General features: G+C 43.4%; 1 protein-coding gene across 4 annotated transcripts; it reads right to left on the reverse strand.

Annotated features, from left to right (window-relative positions):
- Positions 1-168: 168 nt before the first annotated feature.
- On the reverse strand, positions 169-15070 carry LOC105562783 (1-acylglycerophosphocholine O-acyltransferase 1). Of its 4 annotated transcripts, none has more exons than XM_012013848.1 (11): positions 14513-15070; positions 9381-9526; positions 5771-5985; positions 4380-4492; positions 3205-3359; positions 2985-3122; positions 2780-2905; positions 2549-2693; positions 2359-2478; positions 2122-2266; positions 169-1809 (listed from the first exon to the last, which is right to left on the reverse strand). In XM_012013848.1, the coding sequence occupies exons 1-11, from the start codon at positions 14636-14638 to the stop codon at positions 1724-1726; spliced, it is 1515 nt and encodes a 504-aa protein (XP_011869238.1). In that variant the 5' UTR covers positions 14639-15070; the 3' UTR covers positions 169-1723. The 4 variants fall into 4 exon arrangements, with proteins under 4 accessions (XP_011869238.1, XP_011869237.1, XP_011869239.1 ...); XM_012013847.1 differs by lacking the exon at positions 5771-5985 and adding an exon at positions 6787-7004 and having other exon boundaries at positions 14513-15068; XM_012013849.1 differs by lacking the exon at positions 5771-5985 and adding an exon at positions 6787-7004 and having other exon boundaries at positions 2359-2457; positions 14513-15066.
- Positions 15071-18145: the final 3075 nt, after the last annotated feature.

Below are 18145 nucleotides of genomic sequence, written 5' to 3' on the forward strand. Positions count from 1 at the left end.
ATTGAAAACGCACGGATGCAATAGTTGTGAAAACTGTGAGACAATTCTCTGTAAGGCCCGGGTATCTCTAACGCTTAACTATGAGAAAGAGACAAGGGATGAATCTAAGCTAAGGTTAAAGTTAAGCGACGTTGGAGAAACCGGGCCTTGTATCTTTAAACTCTCTCATCTTAATACAAAATGTATTTTTACTTGTCATGTTAGCAACTGTGTTGATTGAGTCAATGATTAAATTAATCGAAATTTTTTATCCGGATTGAAATTTGATCCTGAGTTTCGTTAAACAGTCATGTTTATATTATTTAGTTAATTTGTACTAAAAATTCATATTTCCTACTGTCAGTTACTCTAACATACTCATATCACGGTTTCTAACAAATTGCACTTATCACAAAAAATGATTATTAAACTTTAGATTTTAAACATACATCATTGTCAATCGCGTACACGCGTTCGTTCGGCAACGAATATATTCTTTTAACGAAATAGCGGTTCTTTTTGCTAGAAGTTATTGTCTCGCCAGTACAATAATTCAATGCATTGAAAACAGAAATTTCGGTTCAATAAATACTGTTATTTCAACATAAGTTGTAGTAAAATGTTCTATAACTCAACATATCTGTTTCTAACTCGGAATGACCGCTAACAATGCGCGCTGTTAAGCTTTGGCCATTTTCATACAGATATTACAAATGTAGGTAATCCTGACTATACACACATATTTTCTTTCTATATACATACGTACGTACACAGACGAGTGCACTTGCGCGCGCATACATAGACGGTATACACGATCGATTCGCACAATCTCTTCGTCTATTCTTATGCATATATGTGTGTGTGTATGTGTGTATGCATTTACACACATGTCGTGGTTCGTGGTGTGCAACAAGTATGTACACAATTTAACGTATATGTATATTCCCATGCATGATCGCATGTCTGTACATGTACATACATACACCGAATATCGCGGTACCGTAGGGTCGAAAAATAAATTATATCATTATCTGTCCTCTTTTTTTTTCTTAAATGCACATCCAAGCCCTACGTCACGGATACTCGGATCCCTTCGAGCTAGCGAGAAGCTTAATGACCGTATCACTTAACTGTATACTATATAATGTGTACCTGTACATCAAAAAGTGCAAGAATCGGTTTTTTTTTTATTTTGACACTTGTAGATCTGGGAAATGAGCCTCGTAGGATCCTCGAATCTCCATAGTCTAACTTATTCTCAAATGTACAGTTACTAAGACGGCTGCTTCTTCAGATCCTTAGGCTTTTCATTTTCCAAATTCTCAATCTTTAAGTTTCGGTATCTTCCGCTTTTAGATCGTAGAATCCTCGAGTCTTTGAATTTTCGGAGTCCAGGATACATCGCGTATCTTTGCGTTTTCATAACCATGGATTCTAGGACCTTCATAGCTAAATTACTCATGAATTATCAAATCTAAGATCATTTGGAGTCCTCGACTCTTAGAATTTTAGATTCCTAAAATTCTAAGTTGCTAAGTTCTCGACTTGTTCTAATTTATAAGATTATAGGAAAGACGCGAGCTAGCTGTCTAAATTGCAGCTTCTGTAGACGACAAAATAGTTTTGCTTTAATATCCTCGAAGCACCTTGGATACGTTTCTCATACAGGAGTGGAGCAGATAGGACTACAGAAAGGCCTGCCTCGATGCTCTCTAGAAGAACCATCGGGCTCTAAAAGACACTTTCAAATGGCCTTCTTCGAGCTTTCGTTACTCGCGCTGAATAAATGTGAGTACTCCGTTCGGTTCGACAGTTGCGTCAGAGCATCGTCTGCAAGAAATAAATAGACTTGAAGAAGAGCTCGTGATATATTAAGATGCCTGCTTTCTCACCCACAGAAAGTTTATACGTCAGAAGTGAGAAATTATGTGATCTTTCTTCTTACGCTATACGTTGCAAATAAATCGTTTTTTTTGTACGCCACCAAATTCGCTAATACAAATTAATGAAAAATGCAGAAACTTTTCCTTTGTTCTATCGTATTAATAAGTGAACACATATTTCTCTCTTCTGACATTAAATAACTGCGAAACAAGAGCCTTAATTATTGGGAGAAAATTAATCTCGTGATCGAGTGTTTACCAAAGGTCACTGTACAAGCATTCTCGTCACTTCTGGCGTGCTGAAAGATCCTGTCGGATTCCTCCGGCTGCATACGTATCGATAACCTCAAGGCTTTCCTGAGTTCCGACTGGGTTAAACATGTCGCTGTTTTCGAGCCGCATATCTATAGCACAACGTAATGGCGTAACAATAAAAGTTTACATATTATTTTTATATATATATAACACGACGGACCTATAAACAGTTTGCACTTACGTCGAATGCAATCTCGACCTTGTCAAGTTCCGAAGACGCGTTCGCCGTCGCCAACACGGTGAAGATATATTCCTCAAGATCGACCTTTCCCTGTCCGAACTGCGATATGACATACAAAAACTTTTTAAATTACATGATATCATTTATACCTGCATTATTTAAATTTTATATGATATATATTCGTAGGTACCTTGTCGTGAATGCGAAATAGCTGTTGAGTGGTCGGATCATTGTCGTCCAATCGAAGAATCTGCGCGAACTCTTGTAGATTTACTTCGCCAAAGTTGTTCGTCTTCTTCTGAACGAGTTCTTCTTCAGTTTTTGACGCCACTAAACTATGATAGATGAATCAAAATTATCCAAGTCCTAATTAATTATTTGGAATATGTATAGCTTAATGTGTCTACTATTCGCCACCTACCCTAATTTGTACCGAAGTTTATGGCTTTTGACGATATTGGATGCATGTGGAAGATGCAGCTGATGAGCCTTTCTAATGATCCGGCAATCATCGTACGTGTAATCCGAAACAGGAATTTTCAACGCTCTGTAAAATCAAAAGGATAATCTTTTCAGGGTTCCATACACCTTCGGGGCACCCGGTCCGTTGCACACGAAAAACTCACTCTGCCATGAGACGTCGTACATTGTTTGCATACAATTTGGGATCGAGTTTCTCCGCCTCGCTCGGATTATACACAGGCAGGAATTCGATCTCGCAGCTACTGTTTAACTGCGTTAACGTCAGCCATAATAATTTCAGCCTGCAACGGACGTAAAGCAACGGATAAAAGATAAATGTAGGAAAATAAATAAAAATAGAGGAAGACGGCTCCCTATACTTACGCTCCAGGGCCTTCCCATGTCCACGTTACCGTGTCCAATTTGTTGGGATACCTGATGCACACCGGTTGTACCGGAACACCGGGATAAAAGGCACCCGATTTGAACGTAATCAAGCACGACCGGTTTGTACAGGTTCCCTCGGGAAATATCATAACCTGTGGAAAATAGTCAGGTCAATTGCACCAGCAGACGCGAAGGTAGCGATTTACGTCTTGATTGCAAGCTCGCGTGCATCTCGCGCCCATGAATTATTGAGAACATCGCAAAGGACTGCGAACTTCCGCAAACTTTATAAACTCAGTTCTACAAACTTTATAAAACTCTGTACACACAGTGTGACTCACAAGCCTGTATCAATAATTGAGGGAACGAGTCCGGAGCGAGAAAAAAAAACTATCACTCGAGTGCAAATCCTTTTTAGGATTTATTCTCTCGACACGAGTAATAATCAGTCTCTTCGTCAGTAAGCAAGTAACAGAGCACTAATATTATTCAACCTATCCTGTATTCCTTTTTTTAATTAAGAGAATTATTACGATAGATGTTGCTACACGCCTCGGTGGTCGACTTGATAAGGCGCTCGTCACGGTATGCGGGAGGTCCAGGTTCAAATCCGGGCTGAGGTAATATTTTTCGCAATAAGTTCTTTTAATTAAAAAAATAGTTGCGTCGAATAATATTAATGTGCTTTTATTCTCTGGACTTTAATTCCTCGAGTTACAATAAATTAAAGAAAACGTTGGGGATGTCAACTGTTGTGGTAGCATCTTAAGAGTTCATAACGTAGATATAGTAACGTCAGACTACGTCAGATCCCGGCATACACGTTCGATTTTTATATATTCTAAGTACAGAGGAGAGCCCCCCTATTATGAGATAGGATCCTAATATATGGGATAGCGGGGTTTCTGTTAAATTAATAGGCATCATCGGTTGATTCCGCCATGAATTTAGTGCCCTTGGAGCGAAATCTGTTTAGTGAAAAATTCATTGTTAGATCGCGTAATCGTTGCGAAAAAAGATTTGCGATTGAATTTGGGTGTTGAAAACCAGCTATCTCATATTAGAAACCTATCTCATATAACAGAGGACTTTCCTCCGTTATATTTATAAATCTTTTCTTCACTCTCCTCCTTTCGCTATAAGCCCCACTAATAGTTTAATGTTCTGTTTACCTGTGGCCAATCTTCCTTGGAAGTAGTCCTCTCAATGATCTCCTTGATAGTATTCTGACGGGAATTCGGATCTTCCCTCCACACGTAGACCGGCTGTGTGTAGTTGATGAGTTCTATGTACATCAAACATTAAGAAAAGTAACGGAAAGTATTGGCGATTTCATAAAAACTTAACTTTAAGCGCTAGTCATCGCCAATAAAACTATGTAGCGATAATTATGCTTTGGATCCCGCTGACTTCATTCGGACTGACTGAGCCAATTATCTTTAGCTACGTTGCATAACAACTTATTTTGAAGTAATATATCTCGTAAGAAAGTCTTGCGAACGATTTGTTATAATCGGTTATTTAAAGGCGATCAGTCAATGACCACCCGAGAGAGCGGAAACTCATTACAACACAACATCCTTGCAAAAGATCGAGACCGATTATTTTGCAAGTTTCCACAAGTACGGATCATTGTTTAGTCAAACTGCGATCGAAGTGTTAAGTAATAGAAATCTTACAAGTGTACCCACTAAAAAAAAATCATTCGTTATATAATGGTGAATGGGATTCATCAAACGTAACACTATTACTTCTGACAAGATGCCAATAATTTATCCTTTCGATAAAAATTCCTTAATGTTCAACCTTCAAAGTAATGACGAACGGCAGTTGAGCGTCTTTCATTTACGTTGCTATCTATATACGACAATAAAACAATAACGATATACCGTACATGCCATATTGGACATAATTATCGTTGTCTTAGGTGACTTTGAAATAATCATTACAGGTCACTTGCTTTTTCTTTTAAATAAATAAAATTCATACGGCACATGGTAAACACCAATTCGAAGGAACGAAGACTAAAGAGCCGTGACAGGATGTTAGTGTCTAAATATTTCTTAATTTTAAGTTCATTGCGAAAAATATTACCTCAGCCAGGGTTTGAACTTGGACTTCCCTCCCTAGGCGGGCGTCTCACCAATTCGATCACCCAGGCATGTGGAAAATATTCATCGCAATAAACCGTCTAATATTAATTTCCGAATGCCACATATCGTGACAGTATTCGAAACGATTTTTTTTGTTCTCCCTCTATGGAAACGTCCTCAAACTTTCGATTATTTAACCACTTGTGCATTTTGCTAACAATGCCGATGATATACTCGAGATGCGAGTTTTCGTTGAAAAAAAATGTCACGTATCACGGCACGGGCCTCGGTGACTTCAATGACATCTTCAGTATGCATACCTCATCGTTTTACTTAGCTCAAGTCTAATCACGTACAAGTATTCAATGTCACAATAGGTAGCATCTTAAATATGTCGAATTATTGGTAAAGTTACAGGAGTAGATACAGAGAGAAAAGAAATTAACAGAAAACAGGAGTGTATCACCTACTTCCGATAAACGGATTCAATCCCGACTCTCGCCTGACGATGATCGAGGGGAATCCGGTGACGTAAACGATGCCGCCGTCGATAAAGGTCGAGTGCGGCGCGAGGACCAGAATCGGGGCTTCCGATCTGGAAGCCTGTTTCCCTCGGACCACGATTTTCATCCCGCCGGCCTGGTAAGTGAGTCGGCCCACGAAACATATCCATGGTACTAACTTTCTGCGGGTTTCAGTCGGACAAGGTATATGCAATGGAATTGCTCCAATATTGGACGCTGGATTTTCACCGATGCATTTAAATATCGCAATCAGGTACCGAGAGAGACCGGGTATCCACCACTTGATGGTATCGTCGCGAGGAGAATATCGCGATAGCCGAGCGTGTGTCGACTGTATACTCAAGTCGTACTACGAAAGAGGGAAACGTGTTTACAAGCGAGTGTGTCCGGTGAACTTTCTATGCGATCGAGCGATGGAAAAAGAAAAGGGATAAAAAGACGGTGAAAGCGTTCGATTAGTAACCCAAGTTTAGATGATCGTTAGTGCGCTTCGCAGAACTTCAATTCTATATATGTACGCGCATTCTGCACTTCTTTCTCGTCTCGCCAATGCAAGACGCGCACTTGTTAAATAAAATTAAACATACATTCTATAAAAGCTGTGTTAGTGACAATTACTATCGGAGTTAGTTGCTGAAAAATAAATCCCATTCACCATAAATGCATAACCGTATTATGTACAACGAGACAAATGAATGCGAACATTGCGATTTTGTAATATCAAGCAGAGATCGTTCGTAGATCTTCTTACAAGAAGCGAGGCCGCGAATCTAATTTAAAACATTCATCTACGGGTCACACTGCAACGCGTATGCCTTAAAGTCAGCAGTTTTCTCTCGCCGTTTCGCCAACGTGATTTAACTTAATTTTAAAATCCGGCCTCCATTTGAAAAGAATATAGCGATTTCTCTCTTATCAATTATGTTCACCAACAGATGACAATGCGACGGTGGGCGACCTACTTCCAAAGAAGGGGAGACGGCTACTCTCCCCTTTGGCAACGATGCTCGGCCCGCCGAGGTACACGACCGGAAGTGCATCGAAGAAGCTGGAATGCGGGGCGAGAGCCAGCACCGGTGCGTCCTTAGTTTCCGCCTTCCGGCCCTTGACCTTCAGGTGATGAAATCCACCGCAGAGAAATAACGCCCGCATCATCCAGCAGATCACGATGCGCATGTCTCTGTTTTTAAGTGGTTTAATTTGCAATGCGCATGCACCATCGTCCGATGCAATTCTCTACTTCTACTCTCGTAAGGGAGTCTAAAATGACGAGCGGCGCTCGTGTAAGCGTTTCACGGAGATTAGGGAGGAGATTTTAGCGAATGATTTGTATCTTTTTCTCAGCTCGCGAAGATCCTTCAATCTAGACAAGCTTCGGGAATTTAGAAAATACTGTAATCTCTAGAGAAATTCTTTCACTCGTGATCCAATTAATAATACAGCATTAACTTATTCTCTCATTCAAACGAGAACTGGTTCGAGACAGTGACACTAATAGTACGAATCTAAACAAGTGTCCGTCTCATGAATAATTTAGAAACTCGCAATCCCACTGTGTGCTATACCCAGTTAAGAATACTTTGGAAACACCGGATGGGCAACACACAACTGACTGATTTGAGTGAACCGCCATTTTGGATGTAGGTGTCTATTCGGTTGCACTTTGACAGTTGTACAGAATACACGTGGCGAATCAATTATGAAGCGTAATACACAATGCAGCACGTATGCGCGTCAAATTAGTCAGTTATACATTGCCCACCTTGTATTTTCCTCCAGCTGTACCCGTCATAATCTTTCATTATGGTACAAGGTCGTCTTATAGACTTTTCTTATCGCAAGACCTTGACAGTAACGCATGACTAAGTTACAAACGAAATATAACCGAGCGGTAACGCAACTTCTCGCTGTCAATTAACGATTATTTTACATTTAGATATATTATTTAGACCGGTACATTGTAGATAAAAACAGGAAGCTTTTGTCAAACGGTATACATTTCCGTAATTCCAACGCGAGCTTAAGACACTCGACATTAATTTCCCGCAAAGTTTTGCGTTCAGATGACGCGTGTCAACTTTGTCAATGTCAATAAATTAGAAACGCAGCCGCATTTTCCGCAAGGTGTTGCAAGTCACTAATTGAATTATTACAACAGGACGGAGACGGTACGAACGAAATGTTTCATTAGACGCGGGGACAGTTTAACGGTGATAAAACTCGCAGACAAGAACTGTATTAAAGGTAGAAAGGTGCAACCTTGACTCGCGCGAGGAGATACGCATTTAGAATTCATATTCGCCCTCTCTCTGTCTCTCTCTCTTTATCATGGAAACCAAAGTTAATCGTATTATTTTGGAACATGATTTCGCGCATTTAATACGGATTTACCGGATTCACTGTATACTATAAGCATTATTAAATATATAGAAACGAGCAAATCATATTTAGGCCCGGGCAAGCTGAAGGTAGCCTCGTAATTTTTTAAAAATTTAATATAAGAATTGAAATAATTAGAAAATCGTTCAGCGATTTTATGATACGTGAACTTGCTGACAACGATTCCACCTAACGAAAACCTGTGCTATGTGTCCGGAAGTAACGGCGCGCAGGACAGGAAAATACGATATATGAATTTACATATTAAATCTAAAAAATTAATAATTATATGGGCTACCTTCAGCTTGCCCGGACCTACACTGCAAAGCATGTCCACTCTAAATTCCGCGAAATTATAACGGAAAAAAGCAAATTTTTTCACTACAGATTGAGCGACAACAGAAAACCACTTTCCATGGTCATGTAACTCTTGTCCGCTTTAAATATATGACCAAATCCTTTACAATATCCTTTACATTAAGGTTCTACTTATATAAAGGATTTTGTATAATGAATAAAGTGTCATATTAAGAAATCCACCAGTCATGCTTAAATCGAACGGACATATGAGAAATCCGTTTTAATATTGAATATCCGTTATAAAATATAACGGAAATATAATTGTCCTTTATACACAAAACGGATATGTTTTGCAGTGCAAGTGTGATTTGGCGTTCTCGCTTCTATTTGATTTATATCTTAAAGATCCCGAACTTGAATTATTAAATACCTTTGAAAAGTATAGTAAATCTCTAAAGTACGATATGTGTGTGCGGCGTCTAGATTGAAGAATTTCTAAGCGTGACTGGCACATCCGGATATGTAAGTAACACAGATTTAGCCCTGTATTCTGTAAGATTTTCGCTCTATAAATTCTGCAGCTCTTTCTTATTCTCTTCACTCTTTCTCCTTCGCTCCACAGCGCCTACGTAGCTTGTAGAGATACAGCGTTACAGAGCAATTTTACAGAATATACCCCTCAGTCCGCTACTAAAGCAAGATGATGATACCGTACCCGCACAGAGATTAAAAAGCGACCCCGAGAGGTATGGCTAGTGTTAGCGTGAATAGCACGATAGAGGTAGGACTCTCGGAATGAGGGACGAGTACGGGAAGGGACCGTTCTTCTTTCTCTCTCGCAGCGATTATGCGGTCGCTTGGTATCGTTGAAACATACCGCCTCCATCCCTTGAGAGGAGCACGCCGAAGATCCTCCTCGGACAATCCGTGCAAACCGAGACAGGCCAACAGCCACGCCAGGATCATCAAAGTTGTGATTGCGGCTAGCCTGAACGGCAGGAGGGCGATTGTTAAGAATATCGTCTGAAACACCAAAACATCACCGCGTAAGTCTTCTTGGAGATTGCGACTCCCACAGCTACACGGAATTTCCTCGCAAAATTTACCTCGAAAATCGCGTAATCGTGGAACAACGTGCTACTTTGAAGAACTTTATGAGAGCTTTTTTTGTAATTTTACTACACTTTTACTGGTAATTATACTCAAGTTGCGTTCGGGAGCTCGCAATCAGCGCTACTTAGCGCTGAAAACGTCGTTCTATTTCGCGACAAAAATAAAATGACGTTTTCAGCGCTAAGCGTTGATAGTGAGGTCCCGAACACACCCTTAGTACACATTTTACTAACAATAAGTATAATTACTAGTAAAACGTGTGGTAAAGTTTCAAAAAGCTTACTCTCTAAAAATCAATCAGTGAATTATCACTGAAAACAGTGAATAGACACTGATTTGCAGTTATAAGTGGCATACTTACAACTGTAAATCAGTGACTATTCACTGCTTTTGATAATCCACTGATTGACTTTTAGAGAGTATAAAATTCTTCGAGATGCCGTGTTGTCTCGCAATTACATGATCTTCAAGAGAAATTTTAAGAGAAAAGTCTCTCCGTGTATAAGCTGAATTCGACATTGTAGTACTGTTCCGACCATTTGCCGCAAATGTGAAATCAAAAAGTCAGATGGAGCAAGCTTGACTTTTTATTTACAGGTCTTTGCCCTGGTAGTCGACAAACGTCCGACAAATTAAACATGCTCATGTATTCCAGGTGCCGTGTACACGTTAATATTTGAAACACGTCGAGGAACTTCATTTTTAGCTACGTTCAAGATTCATGAAATCGACGGAGTGTCCTCGCGATATCGCAGGATCGCGAAAATGGGACGCCGAGGTAAGTAATTGGCCCTCGGACTAACTTGTCGCCCGTCTTACGCGGTCAAGGTTGCGGGGCGTCCATCACCGAAGGCTTCGGCTTTCCGGCTCGTGAAAAGGAAGAGAAAGAAAGAATGAAGAGCGGAAAGGAGATAGGATGCGAGTACCGTTCGTTACGTTTCGCTGTTCCGTTAGACGCATATCGGCCATGCCTCAGCTGTATTTTGTCTCATCTCGCTTCGTCTTACCCAAGAAACCGATACGCCGGACGTGTAATGTGCAGTAATAAACCGAATGGTTGTAACACCCAGATAGCAATGTATGTCTAAAAGACATAATAAAAAGGTAGATACCTACAAGACAACTTTTAGACGTACACGTCTAAAAAACAACTCAATATCGTCTTAAGAGGTCATTCCACTTTAACGGCCGAAAAACTATACTTATCGTTAACAATTTTTCACAGTAAATACACCATGCGATGAAATGAATCTTTTGGGGATTTATTAGGGCACTCTTAAATGATACAAAAAAATCTTGTCATAATTTAAACAATTCTTTAATTAAGCGTTTTCTACACCCTCCGAATGGCGCGCTCAAAAAAGATGAAAGTCTGCTGCGTTGGTGACTTTTAATCATTCAGGCTTACCTCACATTTACACTCACTTTTAGCATTTTCATCAGTGTGATCACTGAAACAAAGAATCAAAAAAGATTGCTAATCTATGTGAGTGTCGCTATGATTTGGAATCTTTTTCGATTTTTGTCTCAAGTAAGCCTGAATGATAAAAGTCGTCAACGCAGCGGACTTGCACCTTTTTCGACACGCCATTCGAAAACGCTTAATTAAAAAATTGTTTAAATTATAACAAAAACTTTGTTGTGTTATTTAAGAGTGTCCTAATAAATCCCCAAAAGATTTATTTCATTGTATGGTGTATTTACTGTGAAAAATAAGCATAGTTTTTGAGCCGTTAAAGTGGAATGACCCCTTAAAGACGTCTTTTGGACATGCAGGCTATCTGGGCACTTTTTAAAGTGAGTTTAGGGACGTACATTTAGATTTAGGATTCCAAAATCTTCTCCAAGGAATATTTTACTCCAAACCATTTTGAGCGTTTTCGACCTATTTCTCGAGTAAAATTTTCCTCCGAGAAAATGTTTCGAAAAACGTAAACCGGGGGGGGGGGGGGGAGTCAATTCAGTATCTTGTACTATAGTAAAAATGCTAAAAGTGAGTGGCTGCGTCTCTTTCTAACTGTTCCCTTGGAAAGAGACACAGCCGCTCATTTTTACTATAAGATACAGAAACGACGCCCTGAAGCTAAATGCGCGTTTCTTATAAGGTAAAAAAAAAGTGTCGCAACCATTCTGTACGTCACCGTACAATGCAAAAGTAAGGCTCTACCAAGAATATTTATCAGTTTTAATCGCGTAATGAAACAAAGTAAGCAAGCCTCGTTCTTGACCCAGATCGACTCGAGTGCGAGGTGACATAATTCTCCTGTAAACAGAGGCGACGGGGAATCGGGACGATGATTAGGGAAGAAATTGAGGGCGAGTTTCGTGTACGGATATGAAAGCGACGTCTGGAGCGAATCTCTTAACGAGGATCAGCGGGTTATTCGCTGGATTCAAGTTGTTCTAATCAATAACGTCACGCAAATAGTAACGAAGAGGCCTTCCGCGCGTTCGTCATGCGCTGATTTTCGCGTAGAAAGTTGTCCCGCGGATGTAACTGTAAATATTAAGGGCCGCGTTGCGCCGTCTCGCGGCGAGACGTGCCAGGAAATACGTGCATGCGTTAGCGTGTAACAGTCACGGGAACTCGTGACTTAATGTACGTATACGGGCTGACATTATTTAAAACGCGCTGCGATTTATGCAAACGAGACGCATATGGGGCAAGAGGAGAGAGTTAAATGGAGAGCGAATGTGATCTGAATCGAACCCGACTGCGATACAATTTCGTTTGATCTTCTCAGTTTCACGAAACGACACTCGATCCAGTCCGAATCCCGTTAGAACGACGGACGTTGCCGTTCCTCATTCACTCGCCGCATCTAGAATGCGGGCTTTCTACGCGCGCTCGAGACCTCGCTGGTGTTTTAACAAGAGAAAGCATCGGTCCACGAAGGAGTACCATTCGCGTCGTGTTTTATGGCGAGAAAAGCGCGGGCCGCGATTTTAATGGCTCGCGAAATGCACGGACGACGAAGGGGAAAAACCGCCCGGCGGTCTCGTTTTTCGCAAAAGCCGAACTGGAACGCCGGAGGGAAACGAGTTTAACGAGTGCGAAAATCACTTCCTCGTTCTCGTGTCGTGGGCAATCCAGGTCGATGGGTCTCTTAGATCTTTAAATTCGAACAATATCGCAGGCGAGCTCCGTGCGTGCGCGAAAATACCGCGTGTCCCACAACCCCCTGGCGAAAATAATATGTTTATTAAAAGAAGTTTGCTCAAATGTTGAGTCAATGTTTTAGTTGAGTTTTAAAACATTTCTTGAATTGTTTGCGAGATATAAATTTAAACGTGGAGTTGTTTATGACATGTTCACGGTTACGCGTGTCCAAATTGCGCTTAATGATACAACGTCAAACGTTTCCATTATAGTTTTCTAAGTGTTTGTAAAATGTTATTGTCAGTAAAGAATTAACCAGGTGTTTGCAATGTACTCCCAAACGGTGTAACCATCGATAAAACTCTTCATAAACAATGTAACTATCGATAAAACTCTTCACAGATAAATATAAACATCATCTATCACTTAAAATTTTCGCCAGGAAAGGCGGGACAGCCGTGCGCGCGTCCTAGTAGCACAGTGCATTGAGCAAACATTGGTTAAACATTGGTTAATATTAGCCAATGCACTGTGCTGCTAGGTTGCCCACCCGTCTGAAGTTGCACGCGGATCGATTTGAACTCTATCCAGTGATCGATCGTCGTCGATCGACGAATCGTTTCTCACTGAGCATGTCGAGCTATCTACGGTCAGTACATTCATAGACCGTTCTTATATTTAAGATCATCTTAAGTACACTCTTAATGTGCTTTCAACCAATCACAGAGCCGTATTGGCGTCTTAAGGCGACACTCGAGATGATTTTGAAATAAGAATCGACTACGAATACCGGCCTAAGGCCCGGTTGTACCAACGTCACGTAACGTTTAAAATTCACCCTTCGTCTCTCTCTCTCTCTCTCTCTCTCTCTGTTTCCCTTAGAAAGAGACAACGAGCGAATTAAGCTAAAGTTAAAGTTAAGCGACGTTGGTGCAACCAGGCCTAAGTCGCAAGTTACCGGAGCATCCGAAGCCCGATCGCTCGCAATGACCTTGTTCACAGTTTAACGCACGTGACTAACGTTCGCGTCGCGTTTCGCGCCGGAGACCCTCGGCGCGGCACGGCGCGCGGTCGAGGAAAGTGGGGCGGAAATAACACACGAGGCGCACGCCTCGCGCGCCATGTCGGCCCGTGATGACGGCCGACCGCGCGGCCGTAAAATACCCCCTTTGTTGCCGGGAAAACGAGCGGGCGATCGGGACCGCGATAGACGCGAAATTGGTGGCGCGACCTGGCCCGCCGCGGCGCGCCGTGAAAGTCGCGCGCCGCGGCCGACTCGAGGGGAAAAACCGGCCCGTGCCCGCGCGATATCTCCTCGGCCGTACCCGCCGACGTTTTCTTTCTCGCCGCGTCACTCACGCGTTCTTATTTCGCCACAGTCTGAAAACTGCAACGCGATCTTATGTAACGGCGATAATCGTTACACGTATAACTGTGCCATGTCCAGATTGTGTTACGCTACTCGCCCCGAATTCAGGGGACACTCGGGTCGCCGGAGGGAAAGACGGGGATCACTCGACATTTTTATTTTTCTTTCGAAACGACCGGTCTCGAAAGTCCGAGTTGTTTCGCCGGGTCGTCGTCGTCAGTCTCCGTCAGTCCAACCGCGACGGAACGAGCCTGCGAATTTTGTCGCGTACGCAAGCCGCGAGGAGTCTCGACATTCACGCGCAACTTCCTCGGCACCGCGATCGAAGCACTCGAGCGACGCGGCGGTGGCGGCATCCCCTACAACGCACGATCGCACCGAGCATCGATCCCGGGGCAGGAAGTCCGCGCTTCCGCGAGATACTGACCTTGAGCTTCTCGTAGGTCGAGCCGAGCTCGAGGCGGTGCACGAAGGGATTGAGAATGTCGGCGCCGAGGGAGGCGGCGTCGACGTCGTCGGCGCACGGCCGCTCGTTCTTCGCGTTCCCGTTCATCGCGGGGGAACGGCAGGGACGGGCTCGCGAAACTTCGCCCGAGGCTCCCGGGGGACGGGGATGGGGTCCGCGCGAACGTCCCTCGACGGTCGGACCTTCCTCTCGCCCTGGATAGGAAGAGAGAGGAAGAGAGAGAAAGAGAGCGAGCCGAACACTTTCGTACGACGAGAGGATACCACGCACCCCTCCGTGTGCGAAAGGGTTAGCGGTCAACGGTAGACTGCGCTACCCGGACACGCGCCACCTCGAGCGCTCGGCGCCTCCTCCCGCCGATTACGCGCCAGCGAGCGAGCGGGCGAGCGAGCGCACGAACGAGCGAGCGAGCGCCGCCGCCGTCGGCGCCGAGCGATGCCGACGACCCGATTAGCGATTGCCCGATGCTGCGCGAGGATCCATCGCCGTGAGAGCCCGCGCCTCCAACTACGCGGCACCTCCGCCGCCGCCGCCGCCGCCGTGTTCCTCCTCTCGCGCCCGGAGAACGCCACACTGTCTTTCCCCTCCCTCCCCTCTCCCCCACCCCCCGGGTGTCCCCCGACCGACGTCCCGAATCCGTCGAACCGTCGTACCTCCGCTCTCCTGCCTCGACGGAGGGCTTCTCCGATCGAGCGATCTCCACGAACCTGCGGTCCCCGCGGAGCTGGTCGATCTGCCAGCTGTTAATTATCGTTACGCAACAGAGGGCGACTTCGGCTGTCCCGCCGGACAGCGGCACTCATCACCATGCCGTGCCGAATTTCTCACTGGCGCGCGAATTCGCTCCTTTGAATTGGGATCTCTCCCTCTCTGCGTCGAACGGCGGAAAGATAGTTCTCGCCCGCGCTGATCGGAGTACCGCGGGTGTTGCTCAAACAGGTTAATCGCCGATTAAGTTAATCGGAACTTGCCCGAAGCCGCCCCGTCATACACAGATTACTTTTCAATATTACCTCGAGTATTTCTCAATGATCGCCTTTTTTAAGTACTTTCAAATGCCTTAAGTGTGTCTTATTTAAAACGGCAAATCCCCATCGACGTCGTTTCGACATCGATCGACGAGTCATTTCGCGCTGGGTCTTGCACGGCATTTGCTGTCAATCTGTCGTGGCATATCCCGCCGCGCAAATGGCCAACTGGATAGTTAAATAAAATTAGGAACAGCCAACTCGAAGTGTGAAAAAGTAGATTAGGATCGACGCTCGTATCGAATGAAGGAGGATCCAGAAGACGAGTCTGAAACTCCAGCGATCTCGTCGTCACCTTCGCGACTTCGGTCAAAGTATCGACCTTACCACTCTCCGCGAGTACCTACCGCTCTATCGCGCTTCCCTCATTACCGGTCGTTACTGACCGAGTACCGACGAGTGCCGGCATTAGAATGTACAGTTCTGTGCGCAGCCCTGCCGGAAATAATTCTACAAAACTCTACAAAACTATAAAATAATAACTGCCAGAGTCTAAGAAATTCTACGTAAATTTAAAAAGCGTTGTAAAAATTAAAATGAAAATGCTAGAATTGGAACACTTTTGTTAATTTTTGTAATATTCTAACAAGTAAGCAGATTGTTTCTCAAATTTTTTAAACCAGTAAAGTCTTGTAAAATACGTAGAATTTCTTAGCAAACTACACTTTATACATATATCAATTCTTTAATTAAAAATGGATAGGCTACGAGAGATTAGTTGGCCGAATACATCGATAATATTCGTCATATTTCGCGTAACTTCTATGATGTAGTTTAACGATTTTAAACGTGAAAAATGAGCTCAGCATACTTCGATTTGTAGAGCTCTATGAGATCACTTCTCTTCGATCAATTAAATATATTAAATAAGACGCGAAATTATTTGTAACCTGTCCATTTTGATGTAACGGATCTACGAAATGTACAACGTCAATCTACAATCTACTATCAAAAAATGTGGATTCCGTTACTTTAATAAAAAACTTTTCACTCACCGACACGATGCGCAGCGGCGGATCTACGTTGTATCTACGTTGATTCTGCAATGGCGCCCGATGCCGCCTCCTCTCAGAAGTCGTTGTCTCAGCTGCCCTCCGACACACTTGCGAATTTACACTTCCGTTTGTAAAGTCACTTGCCACTTTCACTGTGACCAAATGCCACTTCACTCGCGAACTTACAGTTCCGTTTGTGAAGACACTTGTCACTGTCACTGCGTCCAAGTGCCACTTCACTCGCGAATTTACAGTTCCGTTTGTAAAGTTACTTGCCACTGTCACTGTATTCACATGCCACTTCTTCGGTTTTCACCGTGACCGATTGTCACTGAGTCCGATGGCCACTACGAAATTACATCGAGCATCGATGGCAAATCGCGGGAATTCAGCGATCGTACGATGATATTAATCACTGATTATTCGCAGAGAGCGATCGCGGTTTCTTCCCGCACTTGTCGCGAACGCGTATCAAGAAAGAATCATACGATATGCGCGGGCATAACCGATCAATTCGACTGTCGCCGCGTAACTGATCTTGCGTACGGCGCCGTAAACACCGAAAAACCCGAGCGCGGATTCCAAGAAATGACGTAGCGCCGTGAACACCTCGGTGAAAAACAATCTATTGGAATGCGCGCTCGATTTTCGGCCGAGGTGTTTACAGTGCCACGTCATTTCGTGGAATCCGCGCTCGGTTTTTGCGGTGTTTACGACGCCGTACGCAGGATTATTCACGCGGCGACAGTCGAATTGATCGGTTATGGCCGCGCCGCTTCGCATATCGTATGATTCTTGATACGCGTTCGCGACAAGTGCGGGAAGAAACCGCGATCGCTCTCTGCGAATGATCAGTGATTAATATCATCGTGCGATCGCTGAATTCCCGCGATTTGCCATCGATGCTCGATGTAATCGCACATTTCGTAGTGGCAATCGGACTCAGTGACAATCGGACACGGTGAAAACCGAAGAAGCGGCATGTGGATACAGTGACAGTGGCAAGTGTCTTTGCAAACGGAACTGTAAGTTCGCGAGTGAAGTGGCATTTGGTCACAGTGAAAGTGGCAAGTGACTTTACAAACGGAAGTGTAAATTCGCAAGTGTGTCGGAGGGCAGCTGAGACAACGACTTCTGAGAGGAGGAGGCATCGGGCGCCATTGCAGAATCAACGTAGATACAACTCCGCCGCTGCGCATCGTGTCGGTGAGTGAAAAGTTTTTTATTAAAGTAACGGAATCTACATTTTTTGATAGTAGATTGACGTACATTTCGTAGATCCGTTACGTTAAAGTTAGATTCTAGTAGTTATACTTAATTTCTTGGTAGAATTTTGTAGAATTATTTTCGGCAGGGTCGCTCTGACAATTTGCGTTTTACTACAATCTTCTTGGATTCGCGTCATTTTCCTTGAAAACTATTTGAAAATAGCTATCGAGGAAAAATATTTTACCAAGTGCATACGTCTTCGAGTTGATGAATTATAAAGACACAAAGACTCGTATTTCTGACTTGTGTTCACTAGTTTTAAAAGCGGTATGTTCCAGGGTGCCGGTGAGCTACGAAAATTC

This window comes from Vollenhovia emeryi, unplaced genomic scaffold (genome assembly GCF_000949405.1).
Source record: "Vollenhovia emeryi isolate VEMERY1.0 unplaced genomic scaffold, V.emery_V1.0 DF939183.1, whole genome shotgun sequence".
NCBI classification, from domain to species: Eukaryota; Metazoa; Arthropoda; class Insecta; order Hymenoptera; family Formicidae; genus Vollenhovia; species Vollenhovia emeryi.

What these genes read in the sequence shown, in the direction of transcription:
- LOC105562783 (XM_012013847.1), bottom strand. Translation starts at nt 14,638, where the DNA reads ATGAACGGGAACGCGAAGAACGAGCGGCCGTGCGCCGACGACGTCGAC. An exon ending in CCAAGGAAGATTGGCCACAG is followed by an intron (nt 3,360 to 4,379) that starts GTAAACAGAACA and finishes TATTTTCCACAG; the next exon opens with GTTATGATATTTCCCGAGGG. An exon ending in TATTTCGCATTCACGACAAG is followed by an intron (nt 2,479 to 2,548) that starts GTACCTACGAAT and finishes TAATTTAAAAAG; the next exon opens with TTTTTGTATGTCATATCGCA.